The sequence below is a fragment of the Gigantopelta aegis genome, chromosome 5 (assembly GCF_016097555.1).
Source record: "Gigantopelta aegis isolate Gae_Host chromosome 5, Gae_host_genome, whole genome shotgun sequence".
Lineage (NCBI taxonomy): Eukaryota > Metazoa > Mollusca > Gastropoda > Neomphalida > Peltospiridae > Gigantopelta > Gigantopelta aegis.
In genome coordinates, this window is record NC_054703.1 from 33,171,381 (window position 1) to 33,194,591 (window position 23,211).

A 23,211-nucleotide genomic window follows, 5' to 3' on the forward strand; every position below is an offset into this window, starting at 1 on the left:
AAGGGACGAGATGGGTTGCATCCCGTCAAGAAAAGCCCTAGATTGACAGTCGATAGATGTTGAAGGTGTAGTGCTGTGCTGAAATACAGATCTTGAGAAGCCGGATCCGTCTGAACGAGAGCGAGTATCAGACTAGGGTATAGTCCAGTCGTCATGGGTTGGTATAGTGGTGCCGACGGGCCCGATTCCGGAGGATACGAGATGGTATCACTATAAAGCAAGGTAAAGTCTAGAAAAAGAGTAGTAGGGGCCGACCCTGCTTCCTATTTTCTTCTTAGAGTGGGGTGGTCAATCTTCCAGTGCTGCTAGGACAGGCTCGGACATGTAGAGACTAAACGCGAACAACCGTGGCGTTCTGCAGAATGGCCGTCATACAAGTCACGAAAAAAACAAGTCAACAGTCAGCCGGAGAAATGACGTGGGGGGCAAGGAATCTCGCTAAAAAAGAATCCAACCTGGTGGTGCAGGCTGTCGAAACGAGAAGCATTCCAGCGTTCAATCAGTTCCAATGGCTGCATACATCCCAGTAGAAAACTTCAATTTCGCTGACAAAAACAACGAAATGAAGGACCCCCCCAAGTCGAGCACACGAAAGCATGTGCAGTGTGCACAAGCGAAACAAACACATCTTACTGCGTGGAGCTCCAGACTGGGAATGAATTAGGCCTCAGATCTGTTCTGCTCTGTTACCTGATAAACGGTCTCGTCATCATGACGACCGTCTTCAGCCAGATGGTAGGATAAACTAGTAATAAGGCTTTCACGTTCTTCCTTGATCAGTCTGCACTACTGATCTGCTAGCTATATGTGGTTACCTGATAAACGGTCTCGTCATCATCACGATGGTCTTCAGCCAGATTGTAGGATGAACTAGTAACAAGGCTTTGAGGTTCTTCCTTAGTCTACAAGATACACACATGAATCAGTGACACTCTGTACATCACACAGTGATAATCTCAACTAACAACACATTCTTCTACACTATGATCAGGTAACACTTCAACTCAAAAGCTAAAGTCCGAACCACACTGTTAACAATTACGATTTATAATTACCGTTAGATTCCCCCACATTTTGTCCAGACACAAATAGTGAAAAAACCATTACAATGACAGATTCTCCTTTACAAGAATGTAACCTGTCTATCACATAAAGCATTCATCCATACCTTCTGTCTATCACAAAGTATTCATCCAAACCTTCTGTCTATCTCATAAAGTATTCTTCCATACCTTCTGTCTATCACATAAAGTATTCTTCCATACCTTCTGTCTATCACATAAAGTATTCATCCATACCTTCTGTCTATCACATAAAGTATTCTTCCATACCTTCTGTCTATCACATAAAACATTCATCCATACCTTCTGTCTATCACATAAAACATTCATCCATACCTTGTCTATCACATAATGTATTCTTCCATACCTTCTGTCTATCACATAAAGTATTCATCCATACCTTCTGTCTATCACAAAGTATTCTTCCATACCTTCTGTCTATCACATAAAGTATTCTTCCATACCTTCTGTCTATCTCATAAAGCATTCTTCCATACCTTCTGTCTATCTCATAAAGTATTCTTCCATACCTTCTGTCTATCACAAAGCATTCTTCCATACCTTCTATCACATAACATATTCTTCCATACCTTCTGTCTATCACATAAAGCATTCTTCCATACCTTCTGTCTATCACAAAGTATTCATCCAAACCTTCTGTCTATCTCATAAAGTATTCTTCCATACCTTCTGTCTATCACATAAAGTATTCTTCCATACCTTCTGTCTATCACATAAAACATTCATCCATACCTTCTGTCTATCACATAATGTATTCTTCCATACCTTCTGTCTATCACATAAAGTATTCATCCATACCTTCTGTCTATCACAAAGTATTCTTCCATACCTTCTGTCTATCACATAAAGTATTCTTCCATACCTTCTGTCTATCTCATAAAGCATTCTTCCATACCTTCTGTCTATCTCATAAAGTATTCTTCCATACCTTATGTCTATCACAAAGCATTCTTCCATACCTTCTGTCTATCATCTGGTAACATTTCTTCATCCAGCTGAAACTAGGCATCTGTTTCTTGGGCGTGGCACCATGGAAGTAAATGATCATGTAGTCCTCCGCCACCAGCTGTTCAAGAGTGTGCACAACGTAGCTGAAATGATTACACAGACACAAAATTGTTATGAAAGATTTTTTTTTTTTTTTTTAGAAATACACAATACAGCTGAATTGATTAATACCTACACAAAATAACAGCCCTTTACACTGCGACAGATCTGGGACCTAATTCACTAAACTCTCGCAACTTTGCGATCTCGCAGTGCAATGCTAAAAGACTTGCAAAGAGGATGTTTTGTTGTCTAGCACAGCCTAAGAGACCTTTGTGAATTAGGCCCCTGGTCACATATGTGACCAAGTTTTTCATTTGTCAACTAAAACATTTCATACTATCTATATAAAAACACAAGTAGGTGCCATCTGGCTCCTAGATGGAAAAGTTAACCTAGAGAGCTGAACAATACTGTTATATTTTCAGAAATACACAACGTAGCTGAAATAATTAACACCTACAAAAAATATATATAGAATTCTAAAAGTTATATTTTTAGAAATACACAATATACATTTGTACATTGTAGCTGAAATAATTAACACATGTATACAAAATAATACTCTTATATTTTCACTAATATACAACCTCACTAGACAGTTGGAATGATAATACATAATATATATAAAATAGTACTGCTGGATTTTCACAAATGGACAAGTGTACAAATAATTAAACAGAAATAACATAGAGAAGGAAGGAAGGAAATGTTTTATTTAACGACACACTCAACACATTTTATTTACGGTTATATGGCGTCGTACATATGGTTAAGGGCCACACAGCTATTGAGAGTGGAAACCCGCTGTCGTCACTTCACTGTCTACTCTTTTCGATTAGCAGCAAGAGATCTTTTATATGCATCACCACATAGACAGCCTTTGATGTACCAGTCATGGTGCACTGGCTGGAGCGAGAAACAGCCCAATCCCAAACTGACCACGCATCAAGTGAGCACTTTACCACTGGGTTATGTCTCGCCCCTAAATAACATAGGGAGGCAGTGTATTTACTAGACAGAAACTTTTGGGTATGGCGCTATGGAATTGAATCCAACCACAGTCAACAGGTGGTATGGGGTGCTTCCCAGGCCCACAACTAAAATGGGTTACGTTTAGAGTTAGGGTTAAGAAAATAATATGTAAGTAATGGTAAGAGTAATTAATTTATCAAAAGCTTAAAACTAAAAAAAATAAAATCTGCCAAAAATTTGGGGTATGGCGCCATACCCATTTTACCCTCTGGCAGAAACCCTGGGAGTCAATCACTGTGAGTTTGTCCTGAAAGAACATGGACAAGACATTTTCAATTAGCACTATATCTGTAAATTCTGAACAAATCTGCAGGTCTTTGATCTTTTTAAAGAAAGGTAATGGTGATTTGTACACAATAATTAATCAAGCTAAATAAAAATTTCAAAATAATTTTAAAAACTTAAATAAAATAAAAATAAAAATCACTTACTAGAAGAGGTTGTCCATTACATAATGGTAATCTTTTCTTCTGCGGTCGGGCAAGTAACAACCAGAAAACAAAATAATCGCATTCAGCCCATCACCATAGTAACCTGAAAATATCAAACATTACCTTCAAGCAATCAATATGAACGACACCAATGCTGCCCTGCTAAGCCAAAAGGCAATAATTAAGTGGTGAAATAACGATTTTGAGAAAATATATTTTGTGACTGTTATCGATTTGGGAAAGGCTTTATTAAGACATTGAATGACTTTGTTTCTCAAGAATAGTATTTATAAATTATAAAGCAATTGTTATCAATGGTTTTGCTTCTCAAGGTTATAAAGTTTAGAAATTATTAAGTAGTTAAATGATTTTGTTTTTTAAGAAAAGTATTTATAAATTATAAAGCAATTATCATGAAAGTTTAAGTTTGTTTTGTTTAAAGATAACACTAGAGCACATTGATTTATTAATCATCAGCTATTGATTAATTGAATATCAAACATTTGATAATTTAGACATCTGGTCTTAGAGATGAAATCTGCTTTCTTATACTGAGACAGGACTTTCTTATACTATCCCCGGTGAGACAGGACTTTCTTATACTCACCCCGGTGAGACAGGACTTTCTTATACTATCCCCGGTGAGACAGGACTTTCTTATACTATCCCCGGTGAGACAGGACTTTCTTATACTATCCCCGGTGAGACAGGACTTTCTTATACTCACCCCGGTGAGACAGGACTTTCTTATACTCACCCTTATACTATCCCCGGTGAGACAGGACTTTCTTATACTCACCCCGGTGAGACAGGACTTTCTTATACTATCCCCGGTGAGACAGGACTTTCTTATACTCACCCCGGTGAGACAGGACTTTCTTATACTCACCCCGGTGAGACAGGACTTTCTTATACTCACCCCGGTGAGACAGGACTTTCTTATACTCACCCCGGTGAGACAGGACTTTCTTATACTATCCCCGGTGAGACAGGACTTTCTTGTACGGTTCTATCACTCTACTCACCCCATTTAGACAGGACTTCTATCATTCTACTAACCGTGAGACAAGACTTCTATCACTCTACTAACCCCCATGAGACAGGACTTTCTTGTACGGTTCTATCACTCTACTCACCCCATTTAGACAGAACTTCTATCATTCTACTAACCCCCGTGAGACAGGACTTCTATCATTCTACTAACCACGAGACAGGACTTCTATCACTCTACTAACCCCCATGAGACAGGACTTCTATCACTCTACTCACCCCCGTGAGACAGGACTTCTATCACTCTACTCACCCCCGTGAGACAGGACCTTCTTGTATGGTTCTATCACTCTACTCACCCCCGTTAGACATGACTTCTATCACTCTACTAACCCCCATGAGACAGGACTTCTATCACTCTACTCACCCCCGTTAGACAGGACTTCTATCACTCTACTCACCCCCATGAGACAGGACTTCTATCACTCTACTCACCCCCGTTAGACAGGACTTCTATCACTCTACTAACCCCCATGAGACAGGACTTCTATCACTCTACTCACCCCCGTGAGACAGGACTTCTATCACTCTACTCACCCCCGTGAGACAGGACCTTCTTGTATGGTTCTATCACTCTACTCACCCCCGTTAGACAGGACTTCTATCACTCTACTAACCCCCATGAGACAGGACTTCTATCACTCTACTCACCCCCGTTAGACAGGACTTCTATCACTCTACTCACCCCCATGAGACAGGACTTCTATCACTCTACTCACCCCCGTTAGACAGGACTTCTATCACTCTACTAACCCCCATGAGACAGGACTTCTATCACTCTACTCACCCCCGTGAGACAGGACCTTCTTGTATGGTTCTATCACTCTACTCACCCCCGTTAGACAGGACCTTCTTGTACGGTTCTATCACTCTACTCACCTCCGTGAGACAGGACCTTCTTGTACGGTTCTATCACTCTACTCACCTCCGTGAGACAGGACCTTCTTGTACGGTTCTATCACTCTACTCACCCCCGTGAGACAGGACCTTCTTGTACGGTTCTATCACTCTACTCACCCCCGTGAGACAGGACCTTCTTGTACGGTTCTATCACTCTACTTACCCCCGTGAGACAGGACCTTCTTGTACGGTTCTATCACTCTACTCACCCCCATGAGACAGGACCTTCTTGTACGGTTCTATCACTCTACTCACCCCCGTGAGACAGGACCTTCTTGTACGGTTCTATCACTCTACTCACCCCCGTGAGACAGGACCTTCTTGTACGGTTCTATCACTCTACTCACCTCCATGAGACAGGACTTTCTTGTACGGTTCTATCACTCTACTCACCCCCGTGAGACAGGACCTTCTTGTACGGTTCTATCACTCTACTCACCCCCGTGAGACAGGACCTTCTTGTACGGTTCTATCACTCTACTCACCTCCATGAGACAGGACCTTCTTGTACGGTTCTATCACTCTACTCACCCCCGTTAGACAGGACCTTCTTGTACGGTTCTATCACTCTACTCACCCCCGTGAGACAGGACCTTCTTGTACGGTTCTATCACTTTGAGGTCGATGCGGAACTGGCGGTCGCCGAGTCGGACCGTCTTCCAGTGCCGGGCGTCGTTCCTCTCCTCCTCCTCAGAGTATTCCTCGATCGGCTCACAGTCGTCCGGCGTCCGCACGGGCGTGTCGTCTGTCAACAAACACCAACAATCAGGACCCGTGCAGCTTATAAAACTTTTATAGAGTCCAGACTCGATCTCTAATGACGTCACACGCATACAATTTGTATGGCGCTGCCATGACATTACTGTCTCAGACACTATTCAGGTGCCTAGCTTGGGATTTCCAGGTGGTACGCAGACTTTTTCGGCAATGGAATAAAACACACACACACATACACGCATTTACATCATATATTTTAATAGAAAAAAAAAAATGTAATCTCAGGTGGTGCGCAGCTGTGTACATGTACCTGCATATATGGAAACTACAATGTAGGCCCCTGCTATTAGGGTCTCGAGTCTAGACTCTAAAAGTTTTATAAGCACCAGGGCCCCGTTCCACGAAGCAATCTTAGCCCTAAGATCAACTTAAATGCATAGGGTAGCTATGCGCCTACGGTAATCTTAGGGCTAAGATCGCTTCGTGGAACTGGGCCCTGGCCAGATCTCAACCCTGGTCGACTAAACATGCAGAGCCAAATTAACAAAGCCTGTTTATGATTTGCACACATGTAATTACATGTATTTACAATGCTTAAACACTTGCATTTAAGCAAAACAGAATTTGTAAATTTGGACGTATTAGACCAGGGTCTAATTCACTAAACTCTCACAACTTTGCGATCTCACAGTGCAATGCTAAAAGACTTGCAAAGAAGATGCTTTCTTCTCTAACAGAGCCTAAGAGAGCTTTGTGAATTAAGCCCCTGGGGCCATATTTTCGAAGCTATCTTAATTAGCACTACGAAATCGTAAAACCATTGTAGGCTATGACGTCACTGTGGCCTGTGTATTATTAGTGACGTCATAGCATATCATGATTTTACAATATCACAGAGTTAAGATTGCTTCGAAAATATGGGCTCTGGGTCATGTTTTACGGAGTGATCTTAGCGCTAAGATCACCTTAAGTGCATGACTACTTTATGTAGGTATGTTGATCTTAGTGCTAAGATCACCTTAAGTGCATGACTACTTTATGTAGGTATGTTGATCTTAGTGCTAAGACCACTTTGTAAAACGGGGTTCAGGTCCATGTCCCCTTTCTACAAAGAAGGAAGGAAGAAAGAAATGTTTTATTTAACGACGCACTCAACACATTTTATTTACGGTTATATGGCATCAGACATATGGGTAAGGACCACAAAGATATTGAGAGAGGAAACCCACTGTCGCCACTTCATGTGCTACTCTTTTTGATTAGCAGCAATGGATCTTTTATATGCACCATCCAACAGACAGGATAGTGCATACCACGGCCTTTGTTACACCAGTTGTGGAGCACTGGCTGAAATGAGAAATAGCCCAATGAGTCCACCGATGGGGATCAATCCTATACCTATTGCGCATCAAGTGAACACTTTACCACATCCCGCCCCCCTCCCCTTTCTACAAAGAGACCTTAGCGATAATGGGGTGGGACTTGGCACAGTGGTAAAGTGCCTGCCTAGTGCACTGTTGGTTTAGGATCATTCTCGATATGAATGTTAGAGAGGTAATCTGCTACATTTTTCATTTAGTAGCAAGGGATCTTTCATATGCACCATCCCAGACAGGATAGCACATACCACGGCCTCATATATACCAATTGTGGTGCACTAGACCATGATCCCAGACCGACTGTGCATCAGGCGAGCGCGTTACCACTGGGCTACATCTCACCCTGAGAGAGAGAGAGAGAGAGAGAGAGAGAGAGAGAGAGAGAGAGACAGACAGACAGACAGACAGACAGAGAGAGAGAGAGAGTGTGATGGAGAGAGAGATGTAGAGGGGGCGGGGAGACAGATATAGAAAGACAAAAAGTGGAACAGAATGTTTATTTAATAACTCGCCTAAATCGAGAAATGCAATAACCAAACCAGAAAGATCCTTATTAACATACCAATAAAAAGACCTTTACACAACTACATGTAAATACATTTTTTAAAAAGAACCCACACACACACACAAACCCATACAGGAGAAATACGTACTTTCCCACTCGAGTTCACCAAGAGCGTTCTCATCTATGTCATCAGGAATGTCAAGGTCGTCTGGAGTTTCAACATCGTCCGTACTGGCTCGTAAATACGAATCACTGCTCTCATCGTCGTCCAGCAAACCAACGTCAGGGACGATCTTCCGCTTCCCCTTCGTACGCGAGTACGTGCTTAATGTCTGTGGTCGCTCTAGAATAGAACAAACAATATTTGGTTTAAACAATATTTATTTCTGTTTATATATTAACAGACGGGATAAACTGGTCAACAGGTATACCCTATATAAAGATCTTTTCCTATATTATACAATTACCGGTCTCGGTGGCGTCGTCATTAAGCCATCGGACTACAGGTTGGTAGGTACAGGGTTCGTAGCCTGGTACTGGCTCGAACCAAGAGCGAGTTCTTAAGGGCTTCTTTTTTTCTCACTAACCACTAACCAACTAACAACTAATCCACTGTCTGTCTTAGACAGACAGCTCAGATAGGTCAGGTGTGTTTGCCCAGAACAGCGTTCTTGAATATTAATTGGATATAAGCACTAAAATAACTTTAAAAACATAAATGTATACAACTGAAATATTAGCTGGTCAATACGGACATGAGAAAAATACAAGATGTGCATTTAGTGTTGAAAAAAATAAAACTATAATTGTATTTTAACCTGTCAAAATATAAATATTTGTATATAGATTAGAACAGAGAAACAAGAAGAATAAAGGAGAAGGTGAACGGTCTTATCAGTCACAATGTTTGCTTTCAGCAATGAAATGTTGGATTGCTTATATTTATAATATTTAAAAATCAGTGTTAATGGGAGTTGACATTTTTTATTGGACAGTTTTACTCAGATGCGTGGTCGGTCTGGGATCAATCCCAGTCGGTGGGCTCATTGGGCTATTTCTCGTTCCAGCCAGTGCACCACGACTGGTATATCAAAGGCTGTGGTATGTACTATCCTGTCTGTGGGATAATGCATATAAAAGATCCCTTGCTGCTAATCGAAAAGAGTAGCCCATGAACTGGCGACAGCAGGGTTCCTCTCTCAATATCTGTGCAGTCCTTAACAATATGTCTGACGCCATATAACCGTAAATAAAATATGTTGAGTGCATCGTTAAATAAAACATTTCTAGAATTTTATAAAAATCCACTAGCCATGGGATCAGTGATTAAACAAAAATACTATCCATGATTATACATTCACTAGCCCTACTTTAATAAATACAATCAGATACAGGTATGTCACCCAAAGAGGGAGATAGAGCTTAAAAACCCTTCGATTTGCATATGTGGGATAGGCAGGAAAGTCATATTTATAAAAACAGACATAAATGCAGCATTTGACAACTTTGGTTTTTACTGGCCGTCGGGCATGATGATAGTATTTATTTACTAGTCCAACACTGAATATTAATAGTTATACAATCAGAAACATGTATGTCACCCAAAGAGGGAGATAGTACTTAAAAACACTTCAATTTGGGTAGGTGTCCAGTGGGGCATGAATGACATATTTACAAAACAGACATAAATGCAGAATTTTACAACATGGGAGTGGGGCTACCATAATCTAGAAGCTCTGCTAGCCGTCGGGCATGATGAAAGCAGATATTTATTAGCCCGACACTGAATATCACTAGCCATGGGAGTGGGGCTACCATAATCTAGAAGCTCTGCTAGCCGTCGGGCATGATGAAAGCAGATATTTATTAGCCCGACACTGAATATCACTAGCCATGGGAGTGGGGCTACCATAATCTAGAAGCTCTGCTAGCCGTCGGGCATGATGAAAACAGATATTTATTAGCCCGACACTGAATATCACTAGCCATGGGAGTGGGGCTACCATAATCTAGAAGCTCTGCTGGCCATCGGGCATGATGAAAGTAGATATTTACTAGCCCAACATTGAATATCACTAGCCATGGGAGTGGGGCTACCGTAATCTAGAAGCCCTGTCTGGCATGGCAATAGTAGTTATTTACTAGCCCAACATTGAATATCACTAGCCATGCGAGTGGGGCTACCATAATCTAGAAGCTCTTTTAGCAGTCAGGCATGTCAATAGTAGTTATTTTCTAGCCCAACACTGAATATCACTAGCCATGGGAGTGAGGCTACCATAATCTAGAAGCTCTTTTAGCAGTCAGGCATAGTAATAGTAGTTATTTACTAGCCGAACATTGAATATCACTAGCCATGGGAGTGGGGCTACCATAATCTAGAAGCTCTTTTAGCAGTCAGGCATGGTAATAGTAGTTATTTACTAACCCAACATTAAATATCGCTAGCCATGGGAGTGGGGCTACTATAATCTAGAAGCCCTGTTTACTAAGACTTTTTTTTTTATTAATACAACCTTCATAAAGCATTCAGGAATGTGAAAGTACAGCTAATTTAAAGAAATACTGGGTGCAACACATTTTCAGATCTATAGGTTCAAGGGCCGTTACAAATCCCAAATCAAAGTCAAACTTGGTCTGTAACTCTACATAATAAAGCTACATGTATAGGTACTCCGTATTTGAATGCATTGCGAAAGAAAGTCTGGAAAATTACATGTGGGACAGTTTGATGGATAGACAAAGACGAAACCCACATGTAATGTAAAGATGCAGTGTCAAAGTTGCATAAAGTTTGTTTTGTTAAAGTTTGTTTTGTTTAACGACACCACTAGAGCACATTGACTAATTATTCATCAGCTATTGGATGTCAAACATTTGTTAATTCTGACACCTAGTCATCAGAGGAAACCCACTACATTTATCCTAATGCAGCAAGGGATCTTTTATATGCACTTTCCCACAGACAGGAAAGCACTTACAACGGCCTTTGGTCACTTGTGGTGCACTGGCTCGAATGAGGAAAAACCTAATCTGTGACTGAGATTGGTCCCTGACTTGGATGTACAGGTAGATATACAATTGTTTAAAAAGAGACACACCTGCCATTGTTTTTTCTGATCCACCTTCAGAAAGCATTCTAAAGGGGATCACTCAAATGTTCGCATGCCATTTATCCTGAACTAGTCAAAAGGAAAATAATGTTAAATAATCTACCCTTTAGCACATGGTCTAAACTCATAAGGTTACTGCCCTACTTGATGTTTTTTTTTTTTTGTAAAACAATTACAGCTTGATGTCTAACATAAGATTGCGACATGCCATACTTGATGCAGTCAGACAGGAAATGAAAGGAATGTTTGCTCAACAGCACCTCAGCACATTTTAAAACAAATAATTATATTTGGTTAATTGAAACTTCAATTTTACAGATTTGCTGACCAATTTCTTTATATTGCTAATTTGTGGATCAACTTAAAAGCATTCTGATATACTGTACATACATGTAACCCTGTTTGAGGTAAAAGGTTTGTTTTGTTTAAATGACACCACAGCAGCCATGGTGGATCCAGAAAACTGCCATTTGGGGGTAGGGGGGGGGGGAAAGGAAGTGACATGAACATGGAAATCCAAGGGTACTTTGGGGGAGGTTTGGAGGGGAATTGTAAAAAAGCACCTCTGACAGCACATCAATTTTTAATCATCGGCTATTGGATGTCAAACTTTTTCAAAATTTATTTCTAAAACAAATAATTACAGATTTCACAATAAAATCCAACCTTGGCCTCCAGAGAGGAAACTGAATCAGAGTTGTGTCCCCTGTTCTGTGCTTGTGAGGAAGAGGAACCACCATCTGATTTCTGTAAAAGATAAAAATGTAATTTTAACTCACCAGCTGCATGTCCGGTGTACTGAAGGTTCATATTTCAATGCAGTACATTCTGTACTTGATTTAGTTGGATTATTTTGTTTGTTTTTGTTTAACGGTACCACTAGAGCACATTGATTTATTAATCACTGGCTACTGAATGTCAAACATATAGTCATTTTGACAACCAGAGAGGAAACCTGCTACATTGTTCCATTAGTATCGAAGGACCTTTTATATGCACCATCCCAGATAGGATAGCACATACCACAGCCTTTGATATACCAGTCGTGGAAATAGCTGAATGGGCCCACCCCAACAATAGGAATCAATCCTAGACCGACTGCGCATATTGCGTGCATTTTACCACTGGGTTATGTGTCATCCGTAGTTGGATTATGGACTGGTAGTGGACAAATAAAAAAACCTTCTTTTTTCTTAAAATCTGCCATAATAACACCACACACACTCAAACTATGTAAAATGTGTGTCATGGTCACTTGCCAGGCATCAGTGAGGATATTTTAATTAATGCAATATTAATGTTCAATTGTGTTAATCTACACTGGCACTGATCGTTTTTATCAAATGTGGCAGGTTTTATATCATCGGTCCCCATGTCCCAATTGCTTGAAATAATTTTGGTATTCTGATGTCACCGGTAGATTCGCTCGATCCCACGTCGACAAAATTTCACAGATTGGCATTTGGGGTGCATCCAGATACCTCGACTCATGTTCCAACTGTTCTGTCCTGAGTGAGTGCTCCGCAGATATCGTAAGACTCAAAACTATTGGTTTTAAGGGTTTGTAACGTTTTGTATTGAGACACTTACTTGCAACGTTACTAGTGTTCCATGTGAAGAAAAATCTCACACAAAACAATCGGTGTTGATGCGCGAATCCTCACATGGTATACTGTTGAAATGGAAATATCCCGTCTAAAAAAATTAGACCTTGTCTGCTCAATGTTTTTTTCTCAAACGTGCGTGCCGTTTTAAGAAATACAAAAAATGCATTTTGTGGTATTACAAAAACCAGGATTACCAGGATTACCAAAAAACACTTCAGGTGAATGGAAATGTATATTCTAAATAATAAACGGTAAGTAAAGTGCAATTTTATTTGTGAAAAAATGGGTTTAATAGCGAAAAAACAACGCGTCGGTTAATAAAACTATTTCTTTTTTTTCAATTGTGGGAAATCAGACCATATAATTTGAGGTATGTAATACAAACAAAACAGATGACACATGTAATTGCCCCAGTATATACATGTATAAGTTGGAATGGGTTTGAAATCTTTTGAAATGGGACACTGCATGCATTGGACCAATTTTAAACAACAGTTCCCTTGCTATAATCTTTCTGAAAATTAAAAAAATATATCCATTAATTTTCAAGATTTTAGGGTACACAATTTTATCCTTCATACCCTCTGGCAGAAAGTCCTGGTTATGGGTTTGAAACTTTTTGAAATTGGACACTGCATTTCATGTACTTAATTTGAGACACATTTTAAAGAGCAGTTCTCTTGCTATAATTGTTTTGAAAATGATAAAAATGTGTCAATTTCCAAGATTTCGGGGCAAATAATTTTTCCCTTCAAACCCTCTGGCAGAATTAAACCCTGCTATAAAATAAATTAGTTGAATGAATTACAGCAGACAAAAGGCTGGTAGGTACTGGGTTCGCAGCCCAGTACTGGCTTCCATCCAGAGCGGGTTTTAACAACTCAATGGATAGATGTGTAAGGGAAACGGAATTAAGTTGTGTTGAAAATAGGTGATATGGATTTATTTTTTTAATAATTAATGTTTTATTATATGGGATATAGATTTGTTGATTTGGTAATATTTTGGGTATTGTAATTTGGTAATATATTTTGTAATTAGTGTAGATTAAGTTGGGTATTAATTAAGCATTCGCTGAATTATTATTATTATATTAAAGTTAAATTATTTAAGATTGTTATTTTGAGAAGTCCTGAGTAGACTATATTAAGGGGGAAGTACTACATATCGAGGTCTTACTTGGGAGATAGCCAAAGGTACCATGCATGCCTAACTTCTGTTCGAGTAGACCATGTCTTTTGTCCTGTGTTAGGATTGGTATCAGTGTCATTGCCAGTTATGCAGCCCTTGGAGTCAGAGTTGTCTTCGACTAATAGCAACCTAATGGAGCTCTGCTGGAATTTCGGGTCACGGGAACCATGACCTTGGTGCACGAAGACCGTATTTGCCAGAAGAAAGGAAGGTGGAGGAAGATGAGACATGTGCCAGCGGCAGTGCAGGGGGGGTCAAAACCGGTGGCTAAACCGCCGGCGGCGACTCCTTCTGTTTCACTGCCGAACACTGCTCACCCGAGCAAGAAGAGGTTCCGGCCCCGGATGTTCCAGCTTCTCGGCCTACGGAAGAGACGGAGTTCGACACAGAGATCTGCGTCACTCCGTACAACCGACCACCTGCACCACAGCCTTCGAAAGCGCTTCCGGACTTGTCGCCGATTAAACTGGTGACGTCCGTTGAGGCGCAGGCCCGGAAGGTGGCTGTTGTCAAGAGGAAGGCGACCACTCCCCCGAGTGCCATACCAGCCAAGCCAAGTCGCCCCTCTCAACCGCCGGAGACAGACGAACAACCAGTGGAGCAGTGGTCACTGCAGGCCAGCCGTCTCCCCCAGCGTTACCAACAACTGGTTAAGAATAACATCCGAGATGAACGCCAACTCATCAGCAGACCCAAGGCCCTAGCGTACCAACCATTGCCAGACAATCCAGACGAAGGGGAGTTCGCTGTACATCGACTCAAGATGCGGGAGGGACACAACGCAGTTTGCGTCACCATCTGCCGGAGCGGAATATTCAGCCAAGGACTGCTACTCTTGGAGATGGACAACCCGACACTACATCGCGTTCTGAAAACCGTCGCGGGGACTCATTACCGTACCATCACCAAGGCGCTAGCAGACTCCGACTACCGGCAGTTCCACCCGCAGCTTGAGATCACCGGGTACATCGGATCACCATAGACGCCAACCTTTGCTAGGACAGGTATCAACCTCCTTTATTGGGCTAGTTAGACTTTAAACGTTTTAGAAGCAGTTCAAAATTCTTATGTTTATTTTTTTATAAATAGTTTTTAACGCATTTTATTTTGGCGCCCGATCAATTGCTCAAAATCACCTTAAAAACCTTTTGGCCGAGCAGTCTTAACTATTTTGGGTCAAATTCTAGAGTCCAGACATGGTTTTGGAGGCAGTTACTCTTTGTAGACTTAGGTAAAAAACGGCTTCACCGAGGAATTGAAATTCAGCCAATCAGAACACGGCTCCCACTCGGTGTTACTTCAAGTTTGCGAAGTGTCTGCTATTTGGTCCGCGCTCGCGTTGACTTTACTAAATGGCTTTTTTCCAAATTCCGCCCACCTCAAACTATTGTATTTGTCGAAAACAGCTTACAATGTAGCAAACTCGGGAATGTCCCTTTAACAACTAACCCACTGTCCTGGGCAGACAGCCCAGGTAGCTGAGGTATGTGCCAAGGACAGCGTGCTTGAACCTTAATTGGATATATAACCACGAAAATAAGTAGAAATGAATGAATGAAATAGCAGATAGAAAAGCTCCCACAAATCAAATATATCCACTTTAAACCGATGTCATGCCCAATCAACCGTACAAAACCGTAATTAGTCATGCTTCATTGGATTAATCAATGACCATCTACTTCCCATAAACATGCCCACGACTCGCAGAGAGTGTCAAAGTTTGTTTTGTTCAACGACACCATTACGCGTATATGGCACATTGATTAAGTAATCATCAGCTATTGAATGTCAAACATTTGATAATTTTTATGGTTACATGTAGTGTTTAAAGGAAAAAAAAATTCCAACCAGTGCACCACAACTGGACAAAGGCCGTGGTATGTGCTTTCCTGTCTATGGGAAAGTGCATATAAAAGATCCCTTGCTGCATTAGGAAAAATGTAGGGGTTTCCTCTGATGAATTACCAAATGTCTGACATCCAACAGCCAATGATTAATTAATCAATGTGCTCCAGTGGTGTCATTAAACAAAACAAACTTTTTTTTGCAAGAAAATTATGCCCTAGGTAAAAACGCTCACTTACTGTAGCTATGTCAATTTTGAGCTTACCTATAACTGTTGCAATATTCATCTGACATAGGGATGGGACGTAGCTCAGTGGTACAGCGCTCACCTGATGGGCGATCCATCTAGGATCTAGGATCGATCCCAGTCGGTGAGCCTATTGGGCATCCAACAGCCGATGATTAATAAATCAATGTGCTCTATATATAGAGCAAAATTTGGTTGCAGATTCTTTGTAAATATTACATACAACAAAAATATATCTTGCCATCTTTAACCTACATGTATGTCTATCAGCCATAAAACAGTCTATCATTATTAATTTCATTACATGTGGTTTCTCCGACTTGACTTTCACTCATAGCTATAATACCCATTTATTGTCTCCATAAATAACCAACATTTCTTTGCAGATTTTCTCTGCAAATATATCTGTATATATCATTATTATTAATTATGTTACATGTGACTTTCATGCACTCAAAGTTACATGTATAACCACTTATTCTCTGCATAAAACAAATTTTTTTGACAGATACTTTCTGCAAACATTCCATGTATACAACAAAAAACCATCAGATATCTTTGACCTATACCACACCATGGTTTCTGCCAGAGGATAAAACACTATGGCGCCATACCCAATTTTGTTTTGCAGATTTTATTTGTTTATGTTAAAACAAAATTGACAAAATTAATTACTCTAATTATCATTACTGTCTGATTTTCTTAACCCTAACCCTAGACGTAACCCATTTTCAAAGCTCTAGCCAGTAATTATCTTCATAAATAACCAAAATTCCTTTGTACATTTTCTTTGCAAATAAAAGAAAAGAAAGAAATGTTTTATTTAACGACACACTCAACACATTTTATTTACGGTTATATGATGTCAGATATATGGTTAAGGACCACACAGATTTTGAGAGGAAACCCGCTGTCACCACTATATGGGCTACTCTTTCCGATTAGCAGCAAGGGATCTTTTATTTGCGCTTCCCACAGGCAGGATAGCACAAACCATGGCTTTTGTTGAACCAGTTATGGATCACTGGTCGGTGCAAGTGGTTTTACACCTACCCATTGAGCCTTGTGGAGCACTCACTCAGGGTTTCGAGTCGGTATTTGGATTAAAAATCCCATGCCTCGACTGGGATCCGAACCCATTACCTACCAGCCTGTAGACCGATGGCCTAACCACGACACCACCGAGGCCGGTTTCTTTGCAAATATTACATACAACAAACACGTGTCTGTTAGGGGCCATCCATAATTTTCTACATTTTCACAAAGTGTACAAAGAGTACACTTTTGACCACCCCCCCCCCCTCCCCCCTCCTAAAAGTGTACATCCCCAAATGAAAAATGTTGATCAACATTTTTTATTTAAAAAAAAAAAATGTACGCTGGCCCCTTAATTAATCTTCTCTCCCCCCCCCCCCCCCCCAAACACTGGTGGAAATGTTGAAAATTATGGACGGCCCCTTACCGTTATCCAATGCCCAGCCATAACACAGCTAGTCTATCATTATTGATTACATTACAAGTGATTATACTCATGTTTGACTTTCACTCACAGCTATATACATGTATATAGCCTACATGTATATATAACTCTTCAAAAAAAGAAAAAAAATTTTACAACTGGGGGAGCCCCTCCGATTTTATGTTTCCTACCGGTTCATGCTTTGTGAATATAAGGTCATTCATGTCCCAAAACACATTCCAATGGTTAACATTCGATAAAACGCAGCTACTGTACAATAAAGTTCCAAAATGTGAATATTCGCAAAAAACGCAGTCACGTGCAAACCATGTCACCACTGCACGTGCGTTGTCTGCACGTGCAACATGAACACCGACAGTATAAAAGTGCAGGGTGTTCGCTTGCCTGGTCTCTGTATCTGGCCGACAGTTGACAATCCAGGACATGCCACGTCTCAGTGAACCGCAGAGAAACAATGCCATCGGCCGACTAGACGCAGGCGAATCCAGAATGGCCGTTGCCAGGGCATTCCATGTGTCCCCAAGCACCATCTCCAGACTGTGGGACCGTTACCAGCAACATGGGCAACACGTGACCTCCCTAGATCCGGTCGACAACGGGATCACTACCCCCGGGCAGGACCGCTACATCCGGGTACGCCACCTTCGGGAACGATTGACTACTGCTACCTCCACAGCCGCAGCAATACCAGGTTTGCGCAGGATATCCGACCAGACCGTACGGAACCGCCTACGTGAGGTAGGAATCCGTGCCAGACGTCCAGTTCGAGGTGTCATCTTAACACCACAACACCGTTGACTCCGACTGCAGTGGTGCCAGATTCATCGACAATGGCCTCAACTGCGATGGAGACAGGTGTGGTTCAGTGACGAGTCCCGATTTCTGCTCGACGTCATGATGGAAGATGTCGCGTGTATAGGCGTCGTGGTGAACGTTATGCGGCCTAACCAGGAAGTGGACAGATTCGGCGGGGGTAGTGTCATGGTGTGGGCAGCCATCTCACACACTGGCAGAACTGACCTGGTCCACGTGCAGGGCAACCTGAATGCACAGGGCTACATTGACCAGATCCTCCGGCCACACATCGTTCCAGTTATGGCCAACGCCAACGCAGTGTTCCAACATGACAACGCCAGGCCCACACAGCACGTCTCACAACGGCTTTCCTACAGAACCCCAACATTAAAAATCCTTCCTTGGCCATCGATATCACCGGATTTTTAAAAAATTGAGCATCTATGGGACGAGTTGGACCGACGCCTACGACAGCGACAACCACAGCCCCAGACCCTGGCAGCAGCCTTGCAGGCCGAGTGGGCCACCATCCCCCGGGACGCCATCCGTACTCTGGTTGCTTCAATGGGCAGGCGGTGCCAGGCAGTTGTCAACACACGCGGAGGCCACACCCGGTATTGACTCCAGATGACCTTGACCTTGGTGGTGTGTCCTATCACTTACTCACAATGGACTAGAGTGAATTGTGAACAATCCTGCAACATTTGGTAATTATCGGACTCACCATTCAATAATTAAATCAATTCTCCAAATGTTACGACAATGTGGTTTTGCGTTTCTTCTTTTGAAGAGTATATATATAGCCACTTAATTATTCTCTCCATAAATAGCCATAATTCCTATGCAGATAGATGTTCTCTGTAAAAACTACATGCAATAATACAAAAAAATCAGCCATCTTTAACCTACAAGTATGTCACATCATGCACAACAATCTATCAATAATTATATTTACATGTGGTTTGTCGTACTTAACTTAATTTTTCACTTACAGCTATATATAGCCACTTATTCTCTCCATAAATAAAAATTCCTTAGCTGATTTTCTCTGCAAAAATTACATATAAATGTATCTGCCATCTTTAATCTAAATGCATGTCACGCCACATCGGCCATAAAACAGTCTATCATTATTAATTACATTTACATTACATGTGGTTTCTGGTACTTGGCTTTCATGCACTCACTTATTCTCTGCATAAAACAAAGTCTCTCTGCAAATACACTGTATCACATACAATAATAAAACAGGCCTAGCATGGTGGACATTATTGGGGAGGGCCCAGCTGAACGAGTTATTTCGGGGGTCCGGCATGATTCAAAGGTTATTTGCCCATTACTGTAACTCTGGCCGTTAATCTCGATCTGTTAGTCTCGCTACAAGTTTTACATTCAGTCGAGATGTAAAGGTTATAATTTTTTATTTTTTTTAAACCCAGCCAAAATTATTGGGGGGGGGGGGGACCTCCCCTGCTACAGGCCTGTAACACCCACCCCCTACAATACATTGTATCACATATGATGAAAAACAAATACACTGTATCACATAAAATGAAAAACCATCTGCCATTTTGTTGCCCAAACTCTCACCTGCAGCTGATCTATTTTCATGTCTCTGGCATTTCACACACAACATAAATTCCTCTGAAAATGTCTCTCTTATTAACAGACACAATCAACGATAAAAAAATAAAACAACCAACAACCACAGCACAGACCAATTAGCAAACCCTCTGGTGTGGATCTATATACTCTAATCGGTGAATATAAAAACTGGAATGGAAAGTGGTGGGATGGAAAAACGGCTTCAATATTTAAGCCAACTGCCAACTGCTAGCTGCTTCCACTGGGACTGTGCCGATATTGATTTATTTCCGAATCAACTCCCGGAGAATATTTGTGACGGGAGATCAATAACGTAACATGGAACTGCGTGTGAATGACGACTCTCGCAGGAAATCAACCTCTACTTGAACGAACCAACGGCTATAATTAGCCATTAGAATCGACTAAATATTAAGAGAATATTTAACTCTATTACTTAACATTAAATAAAAAGAAGGAAAAAAAAGAAGAAGAACAGTAACAGCCCAATAGCTATAGTTAGCCATTAGAATCGACTAAAGGTTAAAATAATATTTAACTTTATTAGGCCTACTTAAAATAAAAATAAAAATAAAAAAAAATAAAAGCAACAGCACAACGGCTATCATTAGCCATTATAGAATCGACTAAAGATTAAAATAATATTTAACTTTATTACTTAACATTACATAATAAGAAAGAAAAACAAAGAAAACATTCTTCCTATATTTAGCTATTTGTATACTTACCTTTATTAAATCATACATGTAGCCCACTGGGTAATTTCTCAATCCATGCAACCAGTGCACCACAACTGGTATATATATCAAAGGTCATGGTATGTGCTATCATATCAGTGGGATGATGGTGCATAATTATATAATAAAAGATCCTGTGCTACTAATGGCAAAATGTAGTGGGCTCCTCTCTAAGACTGTCAAAATTACCAAATGTTTGACATTTAATAGCCGATGATTAATAAATCAATGTGCTCTAGTGGTGTCATTAAAAAAAACAAAAAAACTTTAACTATAATTAGCCAGTACATGTTTACAATAAAGAATATAGCTCACTCACTCACTCACTCACTCACTCACTCACTCACTCACTCACTCACTCATGTACATACAAGTGAAAGAAAAATCCCATTGATCGTCACACACAGGCTACTCCTACAGAAAAAGCAGAAAGATCTTTATATCTTTATATACACAGGACAGTACATACCAGCGCTCAATTTTTACGGTCGTCCGGTCGTCTGTGACGACCTAATATTCAGTCGGGCAACTTAATTCTATGATACTAGTTGTCCGTCGGACGACTGACTTTTGTTTAAACACCAAAAGGAGTTGTGTCGCATAATAATGTGCAGTTTCCTTGCCCACAATCGCTTTTAAACTGTCGTTATCTAAAGTAGAGGGGATGATTTTAGTAACTGAAACGGAATTCACGATTTAAAAAAATAAAAAACCCTTCAAACGTTGTATTTCTGGTTCAATCACCATTATAAATCTTTTTGGTAGTTTTAAGATTCAATATTAATAATATACACATATAGTGTTTTTGTATGACAACTTTCGTATGCCTAAACACTACCAGAACCTTTCATTCTCGGAAGTTACGTTGTAAGCTTGTAACAAAAGCATGTTGACTGTTTACCCGTGTCACTTTACACAGTAAAATTTAATTTGAAATATAAAAATAAACATGAAATAATACAATTTTAGAATGTTGATTATATAACAAGATTTCTAGTATGTTAAATTTCAATATTTTTTAATAATACTTATTACGATTCGTAAGCATAACCGATTTACACAACGCCTTCGTTGGAAAACATAATTTCGTAAACCTTTGGGCATATTCGTTAATCTGTCTGTACGGAAGCAATTCACATTTATAGTCGCTCCCACAGGGAACACCTTTTTTCATGCTATGGAATTTACTACACATTATTTATTTCTGAACCGATTGTTTTCTAAATTGCACACAAAAATAGCATTTTACTTTTCTTCTTACTGGTTTATTCTAGTAGCACATGTAGCATGTGCTACGTCGACCCACGCTTCAGGGGGTCCCGCGGTGAGTAATTGTGTACATTTATTTTTCCCAGGTAACTTTTCCCCTCTCCCCGAAGGGGTTGAAAAATATATATCTTGGGAATTGGGCCCCACTGTTATTTGTGTTATTGGCCTTAGTGCTTAGTGCTTAGTGAACAGTGCTTAGTGTCGGTTCACTACCGCTGGCCTATATCCAGCTTGACCCGACCATGTTTGAATATGTAATTTGTGCACACGGCACGCTAGTTAGGATACAGAGAAACATACATGTGTAATCGAGTGGGTACTAGTAATTCTTACTTATGCACTTTTTTTTTTTTTGGTTCACGTTTTGTAATCATACTTGACCAAATAAAATGTTATCATGTATTTATTTATTTATATATTTTTGGCAACTAATGTAAGATTACAAACAATGCATTACCAAGTTCTTGTTAATATTTTCATGAAAATAGTGGGGTTTGTCAAATGTGTGTTTTGTTTATGAATCTTAAAGGAAACATGACACGTGACCATATTATAGCTCATTTTAAAAGAAAAATGATATAAAAATAATATACAAATAACTTTATAACAATAAAATACGTGTAGTTAACTTAAAATGAAGAAATTACGCTAATCAGTATCAAAGTACGATTTATGCATATTTCTTCGTGAGCGTTCGGAAAAAAAGGGAAGTGACGTCAGAGCCGCTGTACTCTTCCATTGTTGTTAACTGTTTATATATGGAGTAAGGGGCTTACGATCTTTTCAGTCCAACAGTGCCGTACTGCGCAGCCTTTGGGTGTAAAAATAAACAGTTTAAACGATCGGGATTGTCTTTTTATGGTTTTCCAAAGGATTGTATCCGAAGAAAGACGCGTGTATTTTATCGCAAAAGAAATGATTGGACACCAACACCGCATAGTACTTTGGTGTCAGCCTATTTACAGCCCGGAGCCCGAACGTTACCCGGAGACAAAAACAGTACTCTGTTGCGAATGCCGAGGTGTACATTGTACATATTTGGCACAAAGATACACCTCAGCATGATGTATTTATATATGTTAAAACAAAAATGTAGGCCTACATAACAAAATCTGTATTCGCCGTCCGAAGAAGGAAACGTCAATAAGTAATTAAATATGGCATATACAAACATGG

The 23,211-nt window shown here is 40.3% G+C and overlaps 2 protein-coding genes across 3 annotated transcripts in view; both read right to left on the bottom strand.

Moving 5' to 3' along the window:
• Positions 1-11,296, bottom strand: part of LOC121373654 (protein prune homolog 2-like) — a 29,008-nt gene extending 17,712 nt beyond the window's left edge. For both annotated transcript variants that reach the window (XM_041500366.1, XM_041500364.1), the window contains exons 1-6: positions 11,248-11,296; positions 8,295-8,489; positions 6,123-6,290; positions 3,596-3,698; positions 2,042-2,173; positions 816-902 (exon numbers count right to left, since the gene is read on the bottom strand). In XM_041500366.1, coding sequence (XP_041356300.1) covers positions 816-902; positions 2,042-2,173; positions 3,596-3,698; positions 6,123-6,290; positions 8,295-8,489; positions 11,248-11,284 — 722 coding nt within the window. In that variant the 5' untranslated portion in view covers positions 11,285-11,296. The remainder of the gene's footprint in view (positions 1-815; positions 903-2,041; positions 2,174-3,595; positions 3,699-6,122; positions 6,291-8,294; positions 8,490-11,247) is intronic.
• A 590-nt stretch (positions 11,297-11,886) lies between these two features.
• Positions 11,887-23,211, bottom strand: part of LOC121373106 — a 98,863-nt gene continuing 87,538 nt past the window's right edge. The window contains exon 10 of the mRNA XM_041499554.1: positions 11,887-12,006. Within this exon, the coding sequence (XP_041355488.1) occupies positions 11,887-12,006 (120 nt within the window). The remainder of the gene's footprint in view (positions 12,007-23,211) is intronic.